Source organism: Thalia democratica, unplaced genomic scaffold, assembly GCF_965202585.1.
Source record: "Thalia democratica unplaced genomic scaffold, ktThaDemo2.hap1.1 HAP1_SCAFFOLD_59, whole genome shotgun sequence".
Lineage (NCBI taxonomy): Eukaryota > Metazoa > Chordata > Thaliacea > Salpida > Salpidae > Thalia > Thalia democratica.
Window position 1 is genome coordinate 9,033 of NW_028139246.1, and position 20,206 is coordinate 29,238.

Consider the following 20,206-nt stretch of genomic DNA (forward strand, 5'->3'; position numbering starts at 1 on the left):
CAATGAATTATGTACAAATAGTTGTTAAACGTTATTTAAAAGTTCTAAAAATTGAATGAAATTCTTGAAAATATATTTGAATTAAAAGCAAGTTTTTAATTTTTTGTTATTTGTGGACTCTCTTAATTTTTATTTTCTTAATTTCATTACTGCAATTCACTTTTTTAAGATTTGTATCAAATATTATCTATGTTAAAAACCTCTTTAAATATCTTAGTGGTACTAAAACATTTTCTTAGATCGAAAGTTTCAAAACATTTTAGAATACGAGCAGTCTATACAAAAAAACTATTCATTACATACTATATGTTTTGTTTTCAAATCCCACTATATCCTTTATTTAAAAGCTAAATGGGTGGGTAATTTTTAATTATATTGCATGGTCGCATTTATTTGAAACTTAGGAACAACTTTGTATACCTCTTACATGCTTATAAAATGTTATTTGAGAAATTTTTCTGTTCAATTAAATCAAATATCACTCACTATATTAATTTTACACTACAAAATGTATAGCTTAAATTTAATCGTTAGTGTACAAACAAAGACAACTAATTTCAATACTACTTTATTATAAGGATTTTTCTAAATTCTTTAAAATATAGTCCTAATTAGGACACTTGAATACAACTGAACTCTTCAAGATTGTCCGAAACTTTGTATGGTTTTTCAGACCATTCATTTTCTTCTACGTCATAACACAATGCAAGTGAATCTACTTGACCAAAAATTAAAATTTTGCTTCCTATACTAAAAGCTGTAGATGGTTCTCTAAGAAAACTGTTAGTTTTTGGGATATGTGTTTTCAGACTGACGAATATCTTGCATGTAGAATCATAAACTTCTGACTCATTAGTCCCGCCACCAAACACAAATAATTTATTCCTTATTGCAACTGACTGATGAAAAACTCTACCGTTAATCATGCTGGTAAATTTTGACCAGGAATCACTTACAGGATCATATTCTTCCAATGATCTTGTTACTGTAAAATAAGTGTCTTCAACATGATAATTTTTATCACCTCCGTCAACATTTTTATCAATGTGATTACAATATACTATTCCACCTGATACCACAATTCTTCCTGAAAAAACTATCAAGGAAGGTCCTTCTCTTGGTATTTTCATTCTTTTCCTTTTCCTCCATTCACATTTCTTTGGATCATACTCTAAGCATATATCAGTTGTACCTTCATACCTATTATTGAAACCTCCAATAAGATATATTTTGTCTTCTAAAACGCACACACTAAAAAGATCATGTTCGTCCCAATCTTCACATAATCCAGCCACCTCATTGCATTGGTTTGATGCAGGACAGTATTTTTCAACTGAATCAATTTCAGCATGAAATAAACTATTAAAAGTGTATACTTCACCTTTATAACAAACTGATCTATTACTTAAAAGTTTCGAAGACATAGAAACAGGTTGAGTGCAATACCTCTGTTCAAAGTAGCTTTTAGATTCTTGTAAAACACTTTTTCCTGAACACAAAACATCATAAATTATTGTACGACATTCTTCTACTTGTTTGAATGATGATTCTTTATCTAAAATGTACTTCAAAGCACAATAAGAAAGCAATGGAAATCTAACTAGCAATAAAAGACTTTTTGCATATTTGCTTCTTTCTTCGAATTTGTGACTTACCCATGCATTTGCAGCATTAAAAACTTCAATTTCTGACGTGGTGTGTAGATTTGAACTTGAAAGTAAACCAAAGATCAAAGCATAGTCAAGTTTTAAAAAGCAATTGGTTTCAACAAACACACTAAACCATCTACTTAGATACTCTTTTGTAAATTTGTCTAAACAAATCAATTTAAAAGTTTGTCGATAAGTAATAATCTTTTTAAACCTGACTTTTAAGTCTTTGAAGTTTTTTTCATATATGCATATATCGTTTTCTAAGTTATTGTTAAATACAATATTCAACATTTTCAGAGCTTCTATAAAGTTATTTTCATCGAGTAGAAACTGTTCTGTAAATTTTAATTTATTATTTTTTCTTGTTACACATTTTAATATTTTTTCTACATTAATAACTACTAAAGTCATGGTTGATACTCATTATTTCAAACTTATTTCAAGTTTTCCAAATTTCTTCCAGGTTTTCTAAACTTCATCTAGGTTTTTCAGATTTCATTCTAGGTTTTTGAAAGCACATCTTTTTTTGATAATTTTTAGTAATAAGTTATTATTTATCAAAAAGAAACGCTGTTTAAAAGATAAAAATTATCTAAGAATTACTGTAAGTATTGCAATTTATTTTATTATGTTGGAACCTTTATCAAATTCTTCTAAGATGGTTGCTTTAAAGCTGTTATGTTAGTTCAATATAAAACACCAAAAATCTACTTAAATTTTTCTTATTTTCTTATTTTCTATTTCCAACGTGTTTTATTTAAATTATTATAACAAATGATTATTTGAAACTTATATAATTGAAATAATTAATTCAAATAATTTGTTTTTTAAAACAAGAAACAGACCTAGATGTAAATGCTACAAGTGAAATAAAATCTAACAAGTATGCAGAACTAAAATTTGTTATAGCTTACTATTTTTTTTATTTCTACTAGTATCTTTTGACACCTTTTTTCACAAGAATTTTTAAAGTAAAATTTAAATTTTATTCTTTAATAGATTATTTAAACTCTGTGAAAAACCAATTTAATTTAACGAAAGTAATAATAGAAAAAACTTTTAATGAGGCATGAATAAGTTACTAAAACAATGATAAAAAATAGCAATATTTAGACTATATACTTTTATTATAATTACTTAAGATGGATCTATTATCAAGGGATAGTTAACCATTAAAAAAGTTACTGCTTGATTGAAAATGAAAGTTCGTATACTAACTAATGATGGTCTTAGTAGGAGCACTTTAAAGTTTCAGGGTGATCCATTGAGTTATTATGACGTCACAACGAAATCATTTTTTTGGCAGAACAATTTTGTTTTGACGAAGTTACTGCATGTATGGAAATAATAGATCGTTGACTCACTAATAATGACCTTATTAGGAGTGCTTCAAAGTATCAGGGCGATCCGTTGAGTAAGTATGACGTCACATCAAAACCTTGTTTTGAGCTTGATTAATCTCGTTTGTGGTAAAGACAGAGGTCGTGTATAACAATCAAGTACGTTTATTGATTTTAGAAAATTATACTTGAAACTAGGAAAAAATACTTTTTAGAGCATAAAGTCCTGGTTTAGATCTCTTAAGCACACAAATATGGACAAAAAGCAAAACAGAAGAAAATCTGGCGAAGAGTTGGATGATTACGATGGCAATAGTGGCTTGTCAATCCGTATTTGTTTCAAAAATATTCGAGAGACCTGATTATGATTTAAATATACTAAAACTTTTTATTATTTTCTATTTATTTGATTTTTCACAACTATTTATTTTTAACTAACCGCAAGCAATTAAGCATCCTTCATATTCAACCATGTCTTGACGTTTATAAATATAGAGAAAGAATTACCCAAGAAGAGAAATTTAAAGACAGTAAAGCTGCTACAAAAAAAAAAAACTGACAACACAAACTTAACTACCTATATCCTGCCACATATGATGTCAATACAACAAAGTACAAAACTGCACACATTAGAAAAAATGTAAGCAATACTTGGCCTTATAAAATTATTTGATTTTTTATAATTATTTATCATTTAAGATTGAATTTATTTAAAAAAATTCCAAAGAAGTTTTAATGGTTACAATACTTGAGAAGTATCATCAAGTATTCAGGATTTCTCACCAAAACTTTAAGACACGTGTACCTGATGAGAGGAAATCTAACAGAATACTTGACCCTTTTAACTTTTTATTTAAAAGTACAGCTTGTTTCTTCAAGAGTTGAAACTAAGACAGTAAAAGAGATATTGACCAATCTACTCAATACTCCGAATTATACATTTAAAAATTAAAAGTTTAGACATAACTTTATAATGTTAATAACAGTTATAAACATAACTATTTCTTATTTTATCTAAAACTTAACAATTTTTTATTAATTTACAGTAGCTTGATATTACTAAATCATAATAATAATAAAAAAATTAACAGGTTCTGCGTTTTTTCCTTAAAAATAACATAATAATAAAAAAAACAACACTTACTTTTAAAAAGATTAAAATCATTTAATATAAAAGTATTTTTTTAAACAATTTAATCCTAGAGAAAGCAATTAATATGTTTTGAATAAAAAGATTCTTAACTACTAAAATTGAAATCAGAGACTAGTTTTAAAAAGTAAACATTGTTTGAAAAAATATGTTACAATAAAAATATAAATAATAATAAAGTGAATTGTTGAATTTAATCTGTAAGGTCTTGACTTGAGGCTCACTGCAATAAAACTGACTTTTTCTCAACATACTCTTACAATTTTTGTTACAAGTACAAAGTAATGGTTTTATTTCTTTCCTAATGACTTTTACTAACTATGAAATTTAACGGAAAATTAATGTTAAAACCTTAATGTTTCCATTAAAAAAAAGTTAGCTAAAACTACAAACTTAAAAGTCATAAAAACTATAATTATTTTAATTTTATCGATTTTATAAAAATTTACAAAAACTTAAACTTTAAAAATTTCAGGGTTTTTGTTCAAAATTCCAGGTTTCTCCAGGTTTTTATTTTGTCTAAATTTTCAAATCCCAGGTTTTCTCAGGTTTCCAGGTAAAGTGGTAACCTTGTAAACTGTATACTATAGAAATGTTTTAAATTTAGTTTATTGCACTTTGACTTAAAACAATATAACTAAACGAGTGCTTTTATAATTTTGAATGGCGAAAAAAAGTTTTGAATTTAATTAACCTTTTTGAATATAGTTATAAAATTTAACTTCGGCATTTTCTTTATAACTTTTCATACTCTTCTCTTTGACCAACCCGAGAAAACGTTGACCCTTTTTGTTAAAATCAGACCTGTTTTAACATACGATGTTGCTATAAAAAACTATTTTAACAGAAAATACTTCAAACATTTGGTTAGTTTAGTATAGGGTTTCCCAAGGTGGGCGGTACCGCTTTTGGGGCGATTTTAGTAAGTTAGGGGGCACAATAAGTTGGGTGGAAGAGGGGGAGCGATTTCAAAACATTGAAACTTACAATATATACTTGAGTTACACATGAAGTGCAAAAAAAGTCTTAGGTGTATTTATTAGTAATTTTGAAATTTACAGAAATATTCATAAGTTGCAGATGAAGAGCAAACAAAAGTCATAAGTGTTTTAAATGGTAAACTTTTTGGAGGAGGCAATAGCCTTTTTTATTGTTCAAAGGGGGCAATTTGAAAAAAATGAAACTCTGGTTTAGACAAAGTATTTTATGCAAAAAATAACTGAAACATTTAATAAATATTTAAAAGTAATAAAGTGTAAATTTAGCTTGACCGCAAATTACAAGAACTTTTTTAAAATGTCTAAAATTTAAACCTATTTATTTTTTTATCTTTATAGCTAATTAACTTTTTTTTTGTTTTATAGAGAACGGGATTTTGCTTTTAACTTAAAAAACATTGGATTAGGGTTAGGTTATTTGAGTGGGGCCACTTTGAAAAAATCGGGTTTTTTTTATTGAATTTTCTTATTTTATCAATTTAAGTAATAAAGAAGGAGTACAATAATATTCTATTTAATCTACTTATTATTTTGTGAATAAACGTCTAGAACTTTTTTTTACTAACTGTCAATATTTTGTACAATTTGGCCTTAATTGAGTTTTTTTATTAAATTTTTTTTTTATCAGTTTGAGTTAAAATTCCTAAAAAATCTTAATTAAGGGCAAATTGTACAAAGTATTGACTGTTAGTAAAAAAAAAAACTATAGCCGTTAATTTACATATTATTATTGTAAGTTTATTGTCATACGAAGGACCCAGGCATCAAAACCTAGGCCACTTATACAGAAAGACATACAACAAAAAGACAAAAATAAACCAAAATTGTACATTAAAAAAAAAACTGAGTTTAACTAATTAAAGTTTAAAGTTAACATAAAAATACAAAAATTATAACAGTAAATTTATAATTCCTGTGCTTCCGAAAACAGAACAACAATATCCTACTTCAACTCACCCGAACAAATGGTTTCACTCCAAAACTGGTTTCACTTTCATTCAGACAACTGGCTTCACATTATTTGAACAACTGATTTAGCCTTCATTTGAGTAACTGATTTAACTTTATCCATACAAATTGTTTCACTTTTGTTAGGAGAGCCTGCTTCATATTTACTTTCAAATCTTTAATACTCAGATAACTCAGCGTTTGTTGGACTTTCGTAGTAGCTGATAAATGTTGAGAACACTGACTATAAACAAAACTCAAAAACCTAAGGCCCCAAGCCCTTTAACAGGCCAATTAACTATGTATTAAGGAACAGGTTTTGTTATACACAAAGGAAAGGCGCCGCTAATAAAAAAGCTATAGGTTAAACCAAATTAAACAAATACAACCATTGGTTAATGAAGAAATAACAAAAAAAATTACTTATGAATTTTGCTGACAAAATATTCATTTAAATCAAACTTTTTTAATCTTAACCAAAAATGCTCAACTTTTTTACAAGAAACTAATTCGTTTGGAAGCTTGTTCCATAATTCAACTGAACGATAAAAAAAAAGAATTATGCCAGACATTATTATTGAAATTATGTCTGCATGTAAATTTTCTGTTGTTACCTATCAGTAAATAAGTACATTTATGAGGTTCAAAAATAGACTGTAAATTAACTGTAGTTTCACTATTAATTAGTTTGAAAAAAGTAATTAAGTCAAACTCAATCCTTCTATATTCTGAAGACTTAATGCCAAGTTTTGAGAGTCTATAAAATAAGATGTGTATGAAATGTTGCAACAGTTGAAGACTATTCTTGTATATTTTCTTTGAATCGATTCAAGATGGTTTATATCTTTCTTCAAGTATGGAGACTAAATTTGTGTGTTGTATTCTAACTTAGGACGAATGTAAACGAGATAATTTTTTTTTAGAATGTTTATATCTGTAGATTTAAAACTCTTTAAAACTTGATAAGAAATAGTTGATGCAATTTGATAAACAAAATTGATATGTTGGTTCCATTTTAGGTTTTCAGCAATAAAAATTCCCAGATCTTTAAACACTTTAGTTGAAGGTAACCTTATGTTGTTTATTCTAAATTCAGAAGTGATACTAGATGTATTTTTTTGAATGATTAGAACCTGACATTTACTAGGATTTAAAACTAGTTTTATTTCTTTTAGCCAATGATAAATTTTATCCAAAGATTTTTGTTAGAATGGCTAAAAATTTTTGTATTGTCTGCAAAGAGGTTTATGTTGCTATCAACATCTACTTCTAAAGCTATATCATTGATATAAATTATAAATAAAAGTGGGCCAATAACCCCTCCTTGAGGCACTCCACTGAAAACAGGTAAAGACTCTATAAAAGTGTTACCAATAACTACTTTTCGGGTTCTGTTTTCAAGAAACTCTTTGAACCAGCTAACTAAACTTTTATGAATTTTGTATTGAGTTAAAGTATTTATTAGTTTAAAATGGGATACAGAGTCAAAAGCCTTTTGAATGTCTGTGTAAATAACTTTAGTTGACTTATTGCTTAGAAATGAAACCAACCATGAGTGTAAGCAATTCAACAGTTGATAACTAGATAATCGATTAGGTAGAAAACCAAACTGTTTATGTGAAATTAGCTTATTTAAAAAAAGATGATCAAGTATTTTCAGAGAAATTATATGTTCGAAAATTCTAATAATCTTTTATAAGAAGATTTATAAAAATACTATTTTTTTTTACTCTAAGTCATAAAATAAGAAAACTCATAAAAAAACCCAACTTTTCTTACAGAGGCCCCACTCAAAAAACCAAACCCGAATTATATAGTTTATTTTTTTAATTAAAAGCAAGAAACGTTCTCTAAAACAGTGGTCGGCACGCTACTTCAAATCCGAGAACCCTATATGACAAAATTAAAATTCTGTGAGACCCAATTTAAGATAAGGAAAACAATTAGGTTTAAAATTTGGACATTTTTTAAAAATTCCTAAAAATTGCGGTCAAGCTAACTTCACACTCGTTTTTTAGTTTAAGTTATTTTATACAAAAAAAAAACATTTTAAACGAAACGATATAGTTTTTAATACACTATGTAATATTGATATTATTTAAAAAATTACAGTCAGATACTATAAATTTACATAAAAAATACAATATAGTCGTATTAAAAAAATTATAACTTAAATAAAAAATCTAAGTAAGATTATCATCAATATTAACCAGCTTGTATTTAAATATTTTGATGGTAAATCAACATTTTTTTGTTTGTATAACATTGATTTTTTGGAGATAAAACTAAATAAAAACTTCTATTGCCACAAATATAATTTATTTAAACGAGTTTTAAATTGTTGAGAATAAAATATTTAAAAAATTTTAATAACATTTGTTGGTAAGACAAAAAATGCTGGCGTTATTGTTTTATCAAAATATTTAAACATTAAGCATTATATTAAAAAAAAGGATAATGCTTCATTACATTTTTCAGTGACTAAAAAATGAAAAAAAGTATTATCAATGGATATAACTTGATTTCTCGCCTAAAAATAATTTTATTAGTTTTTTTGCTTAAAATCTTTTAGGAGAAATATAACCTAAAATTTATGTTTAGCAAATATGTGACCTAAGTATAGGTAAGCTTTCTAGGAGAAATTTAAATCATTTTTACTTTTAAATTTAAACCTTAATAACAGCTTGCAGTTTTTAAAAAATTAACATATAAATATGACAAAGTTCTGATTTATCAAACAGTTATTCTATTTTTTATAAATGCTAATTTATCTATAAAAAAAAATATATAACAATACATACAGGTAGTAAAAGTAATTTTGTTTATAGTTAAGGTTTAAAACTTGAGGATAAAAAGCTTAGTTTTTTGGTAATTTAAAACTTTAAACTGAAATTTATTAAAAATGACTGCAATCAAACTTATGTTATGTACTTTGAGAATATAAATCAAAAAAAGTATATATACTGTTTAAATTGATTATGTAAAATATTTGTTACTAAATACTAAAAAATCTAATTGTCGATTGCAGGCACACTGTATAATAGCATAACAAAAAAGAATTGTTTTTAAATAATAAAAAATAAATTTGCTCTTTCGTTTTTTTGTAACATTTTTTTCCTAAATTTTAATAATGTTTACAATCAAAAGTTTGATTCAAAACCTATTATTCAATCATTAATTACTATTTTCTTAAAATAAGTAGGCAACAGTTTGCAGTTTTATTTTGATAATTTAAATAACTTTAACAAACCTTTTGTAAGATTTATTTATTTCTTTTTCCATCGTGAGTATTTTTTTTTCCTCAAAGTAACTAATGAGGATTTTAAACACTGAAAGTTTTGTATTCAAACTTATTAAAATAACTCTGTTAAAATGTCAAACTAAATAAAAAAATTAAGTAAAATTATTTTAATGTCGTTGTTGAGTAATCAAAATGTAACAGACAGTTTTTTTATTGTATAATTTAACTCTAAAATACTAAAGAGAATACATCAAGCTTAAACACGTGCTGAACTCTGCTTTAGTTTAATTACATTATAAATAAAGAAAAAATTATCTTTGTAACCAACGTAAAAAAGAAATTACTTTTATTATTAACAATATAGTTGTATTCTTTTTTGAAAACATAACTAAATAAGAAAATTAGATTGAATAAAAGTGATACTAAATAATACTAAATGTTATTCTATTTAAACTAGGCATGACAATGAATAAACATGTTGTTTTAGAACCATGTAAACAACATTAATAATAAATAAAAACACTTAACAATATTTTAATAAACGTAATTAAAACCTTAAAACAAAACTAACCTTAAGAGAACATACTTAAAAAAATTTATAAAAGAATATTTTATATAACTATTTAGAACTTGAATAAAAAAAAATATCAATTAAAAATAATTTTACATTTAATATTAAAGTATTATAAATGTCTAAATGAGCTACACATTAGCAGCAGCAATGTTGTCTAGAATGATGTCAGTGAAAAACTCAGTATACATATAGCTGAACATAGCTTAATAACTTTCTCCTAACTGTAATTTTCTTCTACATGCATTCAATTAGATATAACAACAGTATAAAGTAAATGGTATTTAATACACTTCCTTTTTCTGCTATGTATCTCTCCCTTTTTGCTCAAAGAAAATCTCTACTTTCTCTTGTTATACTTTTTTTCTAGTAGAATAGTGAGGAAAACCATATATATATATATTTATTTTGTTTTATAAATACAACTTTCCCTAAATCTATTAGATAAAAGCAATAATTATAAAAAATTCAAAACCATACAAAATGTTAAATTTGTCTTAAATACAAGATAAAAGAATTTGTAAAAAAACCTTTAAATACATATTGTTTTAAAGCTTAAAATAAAAAATTAAATAAGTACTAAATTTTCTAAATCTTTTTCAGATAATAATTAATTTTCAAAGATTCTCAATAATCAGGCTAAAATAGCACCAACATTGTAATAAAAACAACTTTTTCAGTTAAAATTATCATTAAAATATCATGCACATAGAAAACCTGTTTGGTACAAATTCCTAATGCTACTCAGGATTTTTTAACTGGTCTTTGATCTCTTAGTTATTATTAAATATTGTCTTTTTCTATTGTTCTACTACTATTCAAGAGCCTAACATAAAATTTAACATGACTCACTGTGACTTAAAAATGTTCACTACTTTTTGTGCTTGTTTGTACTCATACACTGTCAGTACCTTATGACTTATTTGGACTTATATTTTGTAAGTTCTATTTTGGCTTTGGTGACTAAAAATTTTTAGTTTTATTTGATTTTATGGTTTCACAGGGATAAAACCTACCCTTTATGGCTTTTTTTACTTAAACTTTGTCACCTAAATTCTGTAACTAAAAGACTTGAACTGTATCATTCTACCTTTTTGTTTTACTTTGACTAAAATATTGTCACTTACTTTCTTCATTTTAAAAACTTAAAACATGTTAATACTCTTTAAGTTTTATTATGTATTGTATTCCTCTTTTACAACTTTTATCAACATTGCCTCTTATTACCTTATGGTTTTTTAAACTTCTTTTGTCCTTCTGGTTATGATTAAACCTCAAAGGGCAGAGAGTAAATGTACAGTTTTTAAAGTTTGAATTCAACCTAAATAAAAAATTTCTCAAAATCTTCTCTTAAATAAAATGCACTTAATAGTTAAAATGACAAAATATAACAATGTGAGATAAAATGTAATAAATAATACATTGAAAATAAAAAGTTATACACTAGAAAAATTTATTTTGATAAATTTTGACTTGGTCTTATTCAGCTGTTATCTAATAGACTGGTGATTCTTAATTAGATCAGTAGTCTGAAAGGTGTACACCGGTGGACACTAGTGTACACAAAATTATTTTTAGGGTACAAGAAAACTTTAGGGTGCACAAAACTGACTTAGAGGTACACAAAATTTTTAGTGTGTTTAAAAGAGGTAAAGTTTATTTTTTTTGTTTAGTTAAACGATAAATTCAACATTGTGTTAAGCTTCAGCCCTGATGATTTTTTTGAATTTACTTTATTAGCTTTTCTACTAGTTGATTATTTTAGTATTCTCAAGGCTGAAATTAATTTAGTTGAACAATTCTTCTCTAGAATTAGCAGACAAGTTGTAATGAAAAAAAAAACAACATTGATCTCTTATAATAACTTTGAAAAATTGGTGAGATGAGGACCTTCTTTTAACCAGCCACAAACAAGAGGGGAAACATAAAACCTATAAGATTTCCAAGATGTTAGTTAGTTTTTTTAACTAATTGTTCTTTTTCAATTTTTTTTTAAACTTTAATATCTAAATAATTAACTTTACAACTAATTTTAAACGCATTAAGATAGAAATCATATAAAGTAAAATATATATAGCATCTAGTAAAACAGGGTTGAAACTCACTCTTGATATGTGATATAGTAAGGAAAACTCTGTAAAGTTAAAAAAAAATCTAATTTTCAGGACAACTCAAACTGGTTTAAAATGTTGTACTAACACAGGACAGCTTGGTTAATTTACTAAAAATTGAAGTTATTTTCAAGATTTTTTGAAAATAACAAGCTAATTTCTTTTTAATCTTGAATAAGATTTAGTTGTTCAAGTTTTAATATTTTGATTTTTTAACCAATTTTGTTCAAAAACTTAATATATGTTACTTCAAAAAGTTAGTTAAACATCTTTATCTATTCATAATATAATATTTAAAAGACTTGAAATAAACTTTTAATGAATTAAGAGGTTTTAAGATTATTCAATACAGTTTTTACTTAAAATGTTTTTTTAAATCATAATATGTTTTTTTCTATTTAAAAGTGGCAACCCTGTAACTATTGTTTAAAAACAATTTATATGCTATAAAGCAGGGGTCGGCAGGCAGTTGGTGGTCGCGGGCCAAATTTTAAGTTTACAAAGTCTTCGCGGGCCGCAGTTTTAGTTTTAGTGACATTTGAATAATCTTTTGGTTTTAGTTTTAGTCACACTAGAGAAAAGTTTTACTTTTATTCACCTTATCATTTTAAATTACTTTTAGCTATACATAGAATGACTATTTAAATTAAATAAAATAAAATTAGAAAAAAATTTACATTGACTAATATACTTAAGTGTTAATAAACTATGTACTTTCATAAGCACTTAATAAGTTAAATTTAAACTTTTGTAATTTTACATACTCTCTAAATAAACCAAACTTAAAAGACAATTTATTAGTTACTTTTATATATTTGTTATATTATCAACCCCTTTTTTCATATTTCTAAGAATATTAACTTCAAAAAAAAGTTTTTGCGTGTTTAAAAGTTTACATCCATTAAAAAATTTAGTAATTACTTAATTTAATAAAACTAATACCTGTTTGTGTTAAAGAAAGCTAGAACAAATTCTTTAACATAATTAATTCTCGAATACTTTGATAAAATATTTTATTAGAAACTAGTCTTTTACATGGTTGTCACTTAAAAAGCAAAAATGTCAGAGTTGTATCAAACCAACCTAAGTTCGTTTAAAGTTTAAAAAGCTAGTAAATCGTTGTAAACCAAGCTTAAGTACCTAGTAAAAATATCCTCATCATTAAAAAGTACACAAAGTGTAAAAAACAAGTAAAAACTACAATTAGTAAACTACACTACAGTCATAAAAACTATTCTGGGAATTCTAAGATTTCTTTTAAGTGTTTGAATTAAAAGTTTCACACACATCTGAGTTTTCAAGCTTTTAAAGTAGCCTGGTTGTGTAGCAACCCAGTTAAAACAAAGTTCACAACATAAAGAAATAACGAAACTTATTAACAGTAAACAAATTACATGCCAAAAAAATATAAGTCAGCTGGAATGGACAATTAACTTTCTTAAACATTTTTAAGAAAAGTATAAAACTTTATTGAATCATTAGCGGAGGGAAAAACTTAATTTTTATTAAGCATTACAGCAATTCTTTGTCTGCAATAAGAATATTGCATTAAAAAATATTAGTTGTAAAATAAAAGACGAGCAACAAACATAAAAAAAAAACGTTAGTTAGGAGTTATTGCGAGAAACGATAAAAAACAAATCACCAAAGTCAGTTCCAACAAGGCACATGATTATCTTCAGTAACTACAGAATTATCAGAAAAAAGTTATTAAGGCAAGTTATAAAGTAGCAAAATTTATTATTAAAAATGAGATACTGTTTATAATTGAAAACTTTTTTAAGAATTTTTGTTGGCAGTAATGAAAAATTTTTGTTTATTTCTTCAATTACAACAAAAAGTCCTATTTAAGAAATGCATTAAGGTTATAAAGTCGCATAAATCAAATTATGACTTTAATCAATATGTTAACATAAAAGCACTGATAGAAAAACTATTGCTCATCTGAGAATTTTTATTAGAGATGTTTTTTTAACTTTGACATTTTAGTATAATTTCTTGGTTTAGTTCAAACACGAAGCACAACAATCGGTGAAATTTTACAAGTAAAGGTGCAATGCACCAAAAGTTTTTAGAATTACAATTCCTTCTTTTATTTTTAGTATAAAGTTTAATTAAAGTTTAAAAAGTGTCTTATAAAGTTTATCAATATTAAAAAACACTCTTAAGCTACTTCAATATATTTTTTAATAAAGAAATGTTTGTTTGCTAAATTTTTTAAGTCTAATCGAAATTTCACTACTTTACATGTAAAAATTGTTTCAAACTCCAGGCTCTCAAATTTAAGTTTTTTTCCAAAATTTTTAAGCATAAATTTTCAAGTTCAAAGCTTTTCCGAGATTCATGTTTTTTGGTAACACTGATTGTTCACAGTTAAATGTACACAATAATATGAATAATATTTTGAATTATGTCAGCTGCAAGTCTTTAAATTTTACATATATTATAACTGAAACTAACAGTTTGGGTTGAGCAAAACTTACATCATAAGTTTAATTTGCCACTCTTTGAAGTAAAAAAGCCAGCCTTAATTAACAAAAACATTCCTAATATTTTTGTAAACAAAAAACATTTCTAGCCAAAAACTTATAAAATGACTTAGTTGGCCTGAGATTTGAAGTCTTCAAATAGTGATAGTCTGAGTGTGTGTCAATGTATATAACCCAGCAAATGTGTGTATTGATATGCAAAGCATAAAAGTTAACTTAGTTTGACAAGATAAATGTTTGAAAAATGAAAATGTATACCTAACAAAAACTATATTAGTTTATGTCATATATATTGTTTTAAATGTGTCTGTACAAATTTAGATATTACATATAGAAAAAATAAACTTAGAAAATTATGCACAAACTAAACTTAAACTAACTAAAGTATTTTATAAAAAGTGGTTTAAAATATAAGCATCTTTTTTAAGTTGGTGTGCATATAAGTGCAAAGAAAACTTCTAAAAAATTAAAATGTGTTAAAAAAAAACTTAAATTAACCTTTTTACTATGTTGTTTTAAATATTTGTACACTAAAAAATAACATTTACAAATAAAAAATATATAAAAGAAACATAGGTATAAAAATATTGAAAAGAATATCTAAGCTATAAAGAAATGACACTTTAGTTAACTAATGTGCATTGCTTTTGTAAAAAATGGAAAACATTTGCATTTAGTTTATTTAACAAATAGGTATAATATAACTAACTTATTAAATTCAAGCAATCTTTACACTCTTTTTTCAGATAACTACTTGCTGTTGTAAAATAGAAGTTATTATGACACTCAGAAAAATATCCTGTTAGAATGCTAATCTGTCTTTTTCACGTTTTTAAATTAAAGCAGTAACTTCTTCTAATTATTTTTAAATGTTATACAGAGACTTAAAACCAAACTAATCAAATTAAATCGAATTACCGAAAAAAATTTTACTTAAAATATATTTTTGCTCAGCGGACCACTTTTACATGCTCGCGGGCCACAAAATTTTCTTTCGCGGGCCGCATTCCATTCAAAAAAATAACGTGCTCGCGGGCCGCAGATTTACCCTTCGCGGGCCGCAATTGGCCCGCGGGCCGCAGTTTGCCGACCCCTGCTATAAAGGGTAAAATCAATTTGTGAAAATAAAAATAACAATTACTAAACATTTATTGTATACTTTTTTAGTATCAAACCTAAATACAAATAATATATTGATATTAAATTTCAATTTTAGTTTGAATTTAAAATCACTATCCTTATAAGTAAAGTTACAGTTACAGTTTAGTGAACTTTAACTTTTGTTACTGTTAGAGTAAACTATCACTGTACTAATGAATAATTTGCTAATATGTACTAAGAAATATACTTTTTTAAGGTTTAAATAGCTTTACATTTACTGTACTTTTCTAATGTTTTAAATTAACTAAACTTTACAAGAAAAATGTTTTTGCTAATTTATAATATTTTCTAAGACCTTTTGCAACCTCTAACTTGGAAAATATGTTTCAATTTTTTTGAATCTCAAGATGACTCTGGAAAGTTAAAGATCACTTAGAATAGTTTTTCAACTTAGAACAAAAACCTTTAATTTTAATGATTCAGCCAAATTTTTTATAACTCAGGTTTTTTTTTGTTTTAACTACACAATTAAAGATATATATTTTAAATTTATGGCTTTTTTTACTTTAATATTTTTTTTAACCTTAAAACTATATAATCCTTCAAAATTAGTTAGAAGTGTAGAAAAGATTTAGTTTATTACTAAACAGGTTTGCCACACACTCAGTATAAATAAGTCTAGTTAAAAAATTTATCAAATCATAAACCTTTTTTTTTGTGTAAAATACAGAATAGTTTTAAAAATTATCCTAAATATCCTAAACATTTTTTTATAAAAGTCGAAGCTTATAAATTTATTGAAATACCTGTATAAAATATCTAAAAACTTATAAAGTTTTTGATTTAACGAACATTTTTTCCTTTCAAGTACTTAATTATATCTTTATATTTTAACATTAATTAGTTTTAAACTTGACATTATTTAAAACGCAAAAAGTACAACACATATTATTTAGGAAAAGAAATGAGAAATATATACCAGCGCAGCATCGGATAAACAAACCAGGACAGTCGGCACATAAGACAAGTGAAAAGATGAACTGAAAATACTACTTTCTATAGACTCAAATATTTTAAATGCTTTTTATGTGTCTTTTTTTTTCGCTTTTTTGAATATATAACATAAGAATCAACAAACGAAAATTAAATACGTAGTAGATAATTAATTATGCAGTTCACCGAGTACCATTTGAAATGTTGAAATTTTTTTACTAGATTAATGTTAAATTAGGGGTGTGCAACGTTTTCATTCAGCGGACCAGACGTAGAAAAATAAAGTTATTGGCTGGCCAGAACATTTTAGTTTCATCTAAGAACATTCATTTTGAAACACGAAAATAGGTAAATTGTTATTGCCAAATTGCTATTTACATATGACCTTTTTTATTTATGAAGTTTTTATCCCATACGTTAAATTTTAATTATTTTTTATGCATTTTAATTCCTAGAATATCTCATGTAATTTTTACTTCTCGCTGACCGGATTCCAGTTAGATTCAGTTAGTATTTTTAGAATGGTTGATTTCTCTGTGGTTACGTAAAAATTGAACGACACAAATAAGAATATTCTTGCGAAAATAACATTTTCAAAATAACTTATAATGTTGGAAACATAAAAATGTGCATAAATTTTTGGGAATTTTCCACAAATAAATAAGTTCTAGAAGCGAAGCGCAGATATTGCTGCAGTATCACTCTTAAAAAATTAAAGTCGTTTACATGTTCTTACCAGTAGCGGCGTAATTTAGGAGTACACATAAATAATTTTACGCAAGTTAGTGTGCATAGAGTTTTGTCAGCATGAAGACCACTGCACTAACCAAGAGAACGTAAAATGTAACCCACAGATGTAGGTTACTTAAACAATAAAGTTCTACTACATATAACACCTACACTATAAACCATAACTAAGTTAAACCTAAACTATACTGATAATACTAAATGGTATTCTATAAAAACTAGCATGATAATCAATGTACATGTTGTATTAAAGAACCATTCAAACATCAGTGATATTGTAAAAATTTTACTTTAGAAGGTTTTAGATAAATAGAGTTGAAACCTTTAGAGACAATTAAATTTATTAAAATATACCTTAAGAAATGTATTAACTAGTAATGAAAAAAGAAGATTAAATTCAAAAGTTTACTTAAACTTAGCATCTAAATCAGAGTTTCTTGAAGTGGGACAGAAATTTAAGGAGACATAAGCAGCATAGGGGCTTTAAGGAGACCGTGAGTTCATAATTTAAAACTTACACTACGTTTAAGTTTAAGAAATAATAAATTTGCACTTTTTTTTGGGTAAAACGTTCAAATCAATAAGAAGTCTACCGTAATTAATATTCATTAAGCATTGAGTGAACCTGTTGTAGAATAAGTAACTTAATGAAATTGTTATTATAAGAAGACTAGTTAAATACAACACAAACCAGCTTAAACAAAAAATCTTTAAAAAAATCAACTAAAATTGAAGACCTTACAGAAAATAATGTCCGCAACTAAATTCTAAAATAATGTGAAGAATAAACTTCATGACTGCTTGCAAGTTTTTCTATATCCGGTTCTAAATCAGTCAAATAAAGCCTTAAGTCACCTCCTTTACAATTATCTAGATTATATCGTTTGCTCAAGATGTTGATAACTAAACTAAAAGTTTTCTTAATAACATAGCTAGAAGGAAAAGCTATAAACAATAACCTAACTTCCTCCAAAATGATTGGATACTTTAGTCTTAATTTTTGTTGAGTCCAAAAGCTTTCACATTGTTCTTTGGAAAAATTTACTTTAAGTTCAAGGTCAGTTTGTAAGTCTGAGAAAGTTTCCTGTAAGTCAACGTTTACACTGTCTCGAAGGGATCCATAATCCACTTCGGGACGTTTAATTGAAAAATGTTAGTAAACCGTTAATCAATATAACATTTAGGCTGTTTCAGATGAAATGAAAATACTTCTATTTCACCTTCATTTGTTTGAAGTTTTAAGTTTTCCAAACTTGCAAACTGTGAAAACTAATTATTATTGAAATTTTTTCCTCACAATTCAAATTGGTTTTTGTAACTAGTTATCTTACATTTTAACTTTACAAGACGTTTTTACCTTGTAAAGTTTTATTCAGATTGTTGATCTTACCATATAAGTCTGACATGTAAGCAATGTCTATTTTTTAACAAGATTGTCTGCCAATACCTTATCCTTTTCAGAAAAAAATCAACAACTGAATTAAAAACAGCAAAAAACTTTCTAAAGAGTCTTCTTTTGATAACCATCTCTTTTCTGTATACATTATCAACTTATCAAAAACCTCATCATTGTCATTGCACAGCAGTTTAAGCAGACGAATTTGTAAAGCATACCTTTTTTATTTGTTGACAGTTTCAATTACAAAGTTTAATGAGTCATTTAAACGGACGCTTAATTTTCATGCAACAATTGTTAGCGATGTATATCGCAATAAATAGTTAGTATATCGGGGTTTAACTTTTAGTAACATGTGATTAATTCACGATACTTTTCTATCATATACGGAACAACATCTGTTGCAATTCCTATAAGATGTTATGAAAGGTATTTGATGAAATTCAAAATATTTTTTATTTTTGTGAAAACAAACCTTCCTGTGCTATGCGTTCCCATTAGTTGGGGAAATGCTAGTTCTTCGTATGTTGTATCATTAACTATTAAACGCACGTAAACAAAAAAAAAATACATCTATTTTCCGGAAAAATGTACTCGTCCATCTGCATCGAAAAAAATAATGCTTATCATTATAACTAACTTTTGTTCAACACATTCTGACATTTTATATATACGTCTTTTCACAGTGTTGTTGCTTAAAGGAATAGTATGTAAAACACTATTGGTGTTTTTATAATGATTGACTTTTCCAGAACTATTTTTAAGACAGAAATAAACGTTTTTCTCCGTTAATAAATAAACGTTAAAAGTGTCTAAAAATTTAGCTTGGACCAAATATCAAGAGTTTCAAAAATAATTATGTCAAAGGCCCAGCTAAAACAATTAGTTGATTTTTTTTTATTAGTGATGAATGTAATAACATTATGGCACAAAACTTTTTCTTTATTTATCAGTAATTAGTTAAACAATACGTTTTAGTTGTTTATCGTTGTAAAAGGTATTACACTTAGATCTTTTGGGATTGGGTCAAAATTGCACGAACAAAAAATTGCCCGAGGGGTTTAGATTGCACGAGAACAAAATTACACGGGTGCACAAAATTGCATGAAGATACTTATGCACGAAGACAAACTTGCACGAGGGAAAAAAATTTCACGAAGACAATTTTGCACCTAGGGTCAATTTTGCACGAGTTAGATTTTTGCATAAGAGTAAAAACAAAAATATAAAAAAATATAAATAAAAAGCAAAAAAAAAAGCAGAAAAAATAAACATATATATTTATTTACTGACCGAGGGTAAAGGTTTTGGTAAGAGTATTAGTAAAACTTAAATAATAAAACTAAAACAAATTATTTAGTGAAAAAAAACAAAAAAAAAGACTACCGTTCCAGGATAAGAGTCAAGGGTAACATTTATAGTAAAAAAAAATAAATAAGTAAGTAAAATAAAAATAAGTTACCGACCGA

At 25.9% G+C, this 20,206-nt stretch overlaps 1 protein-coding gene across 1 annotated transcript in view; it reads right to left on the minus strand.

The window, feature by feature from the left end:
• Window positions 1-611: 611 nt before the first annotated feature.
• The window catches only part of LOC145845448 (kelch-like protein 26), a 25,798-nt gene continuing 6,203 nt past the window's right edge, over window positions 612-20,206 (minus strand). The window contains exon 3 of the mRNA XM_082952711.1: window positions 612-1,710. Within this exon, the coding sequence (XP_082808837.1) occupies window positions 612-1,710 (1,099 nt within the window). The remainder of the gene's footprint in view (window positions 1,711-20,206) is intronic.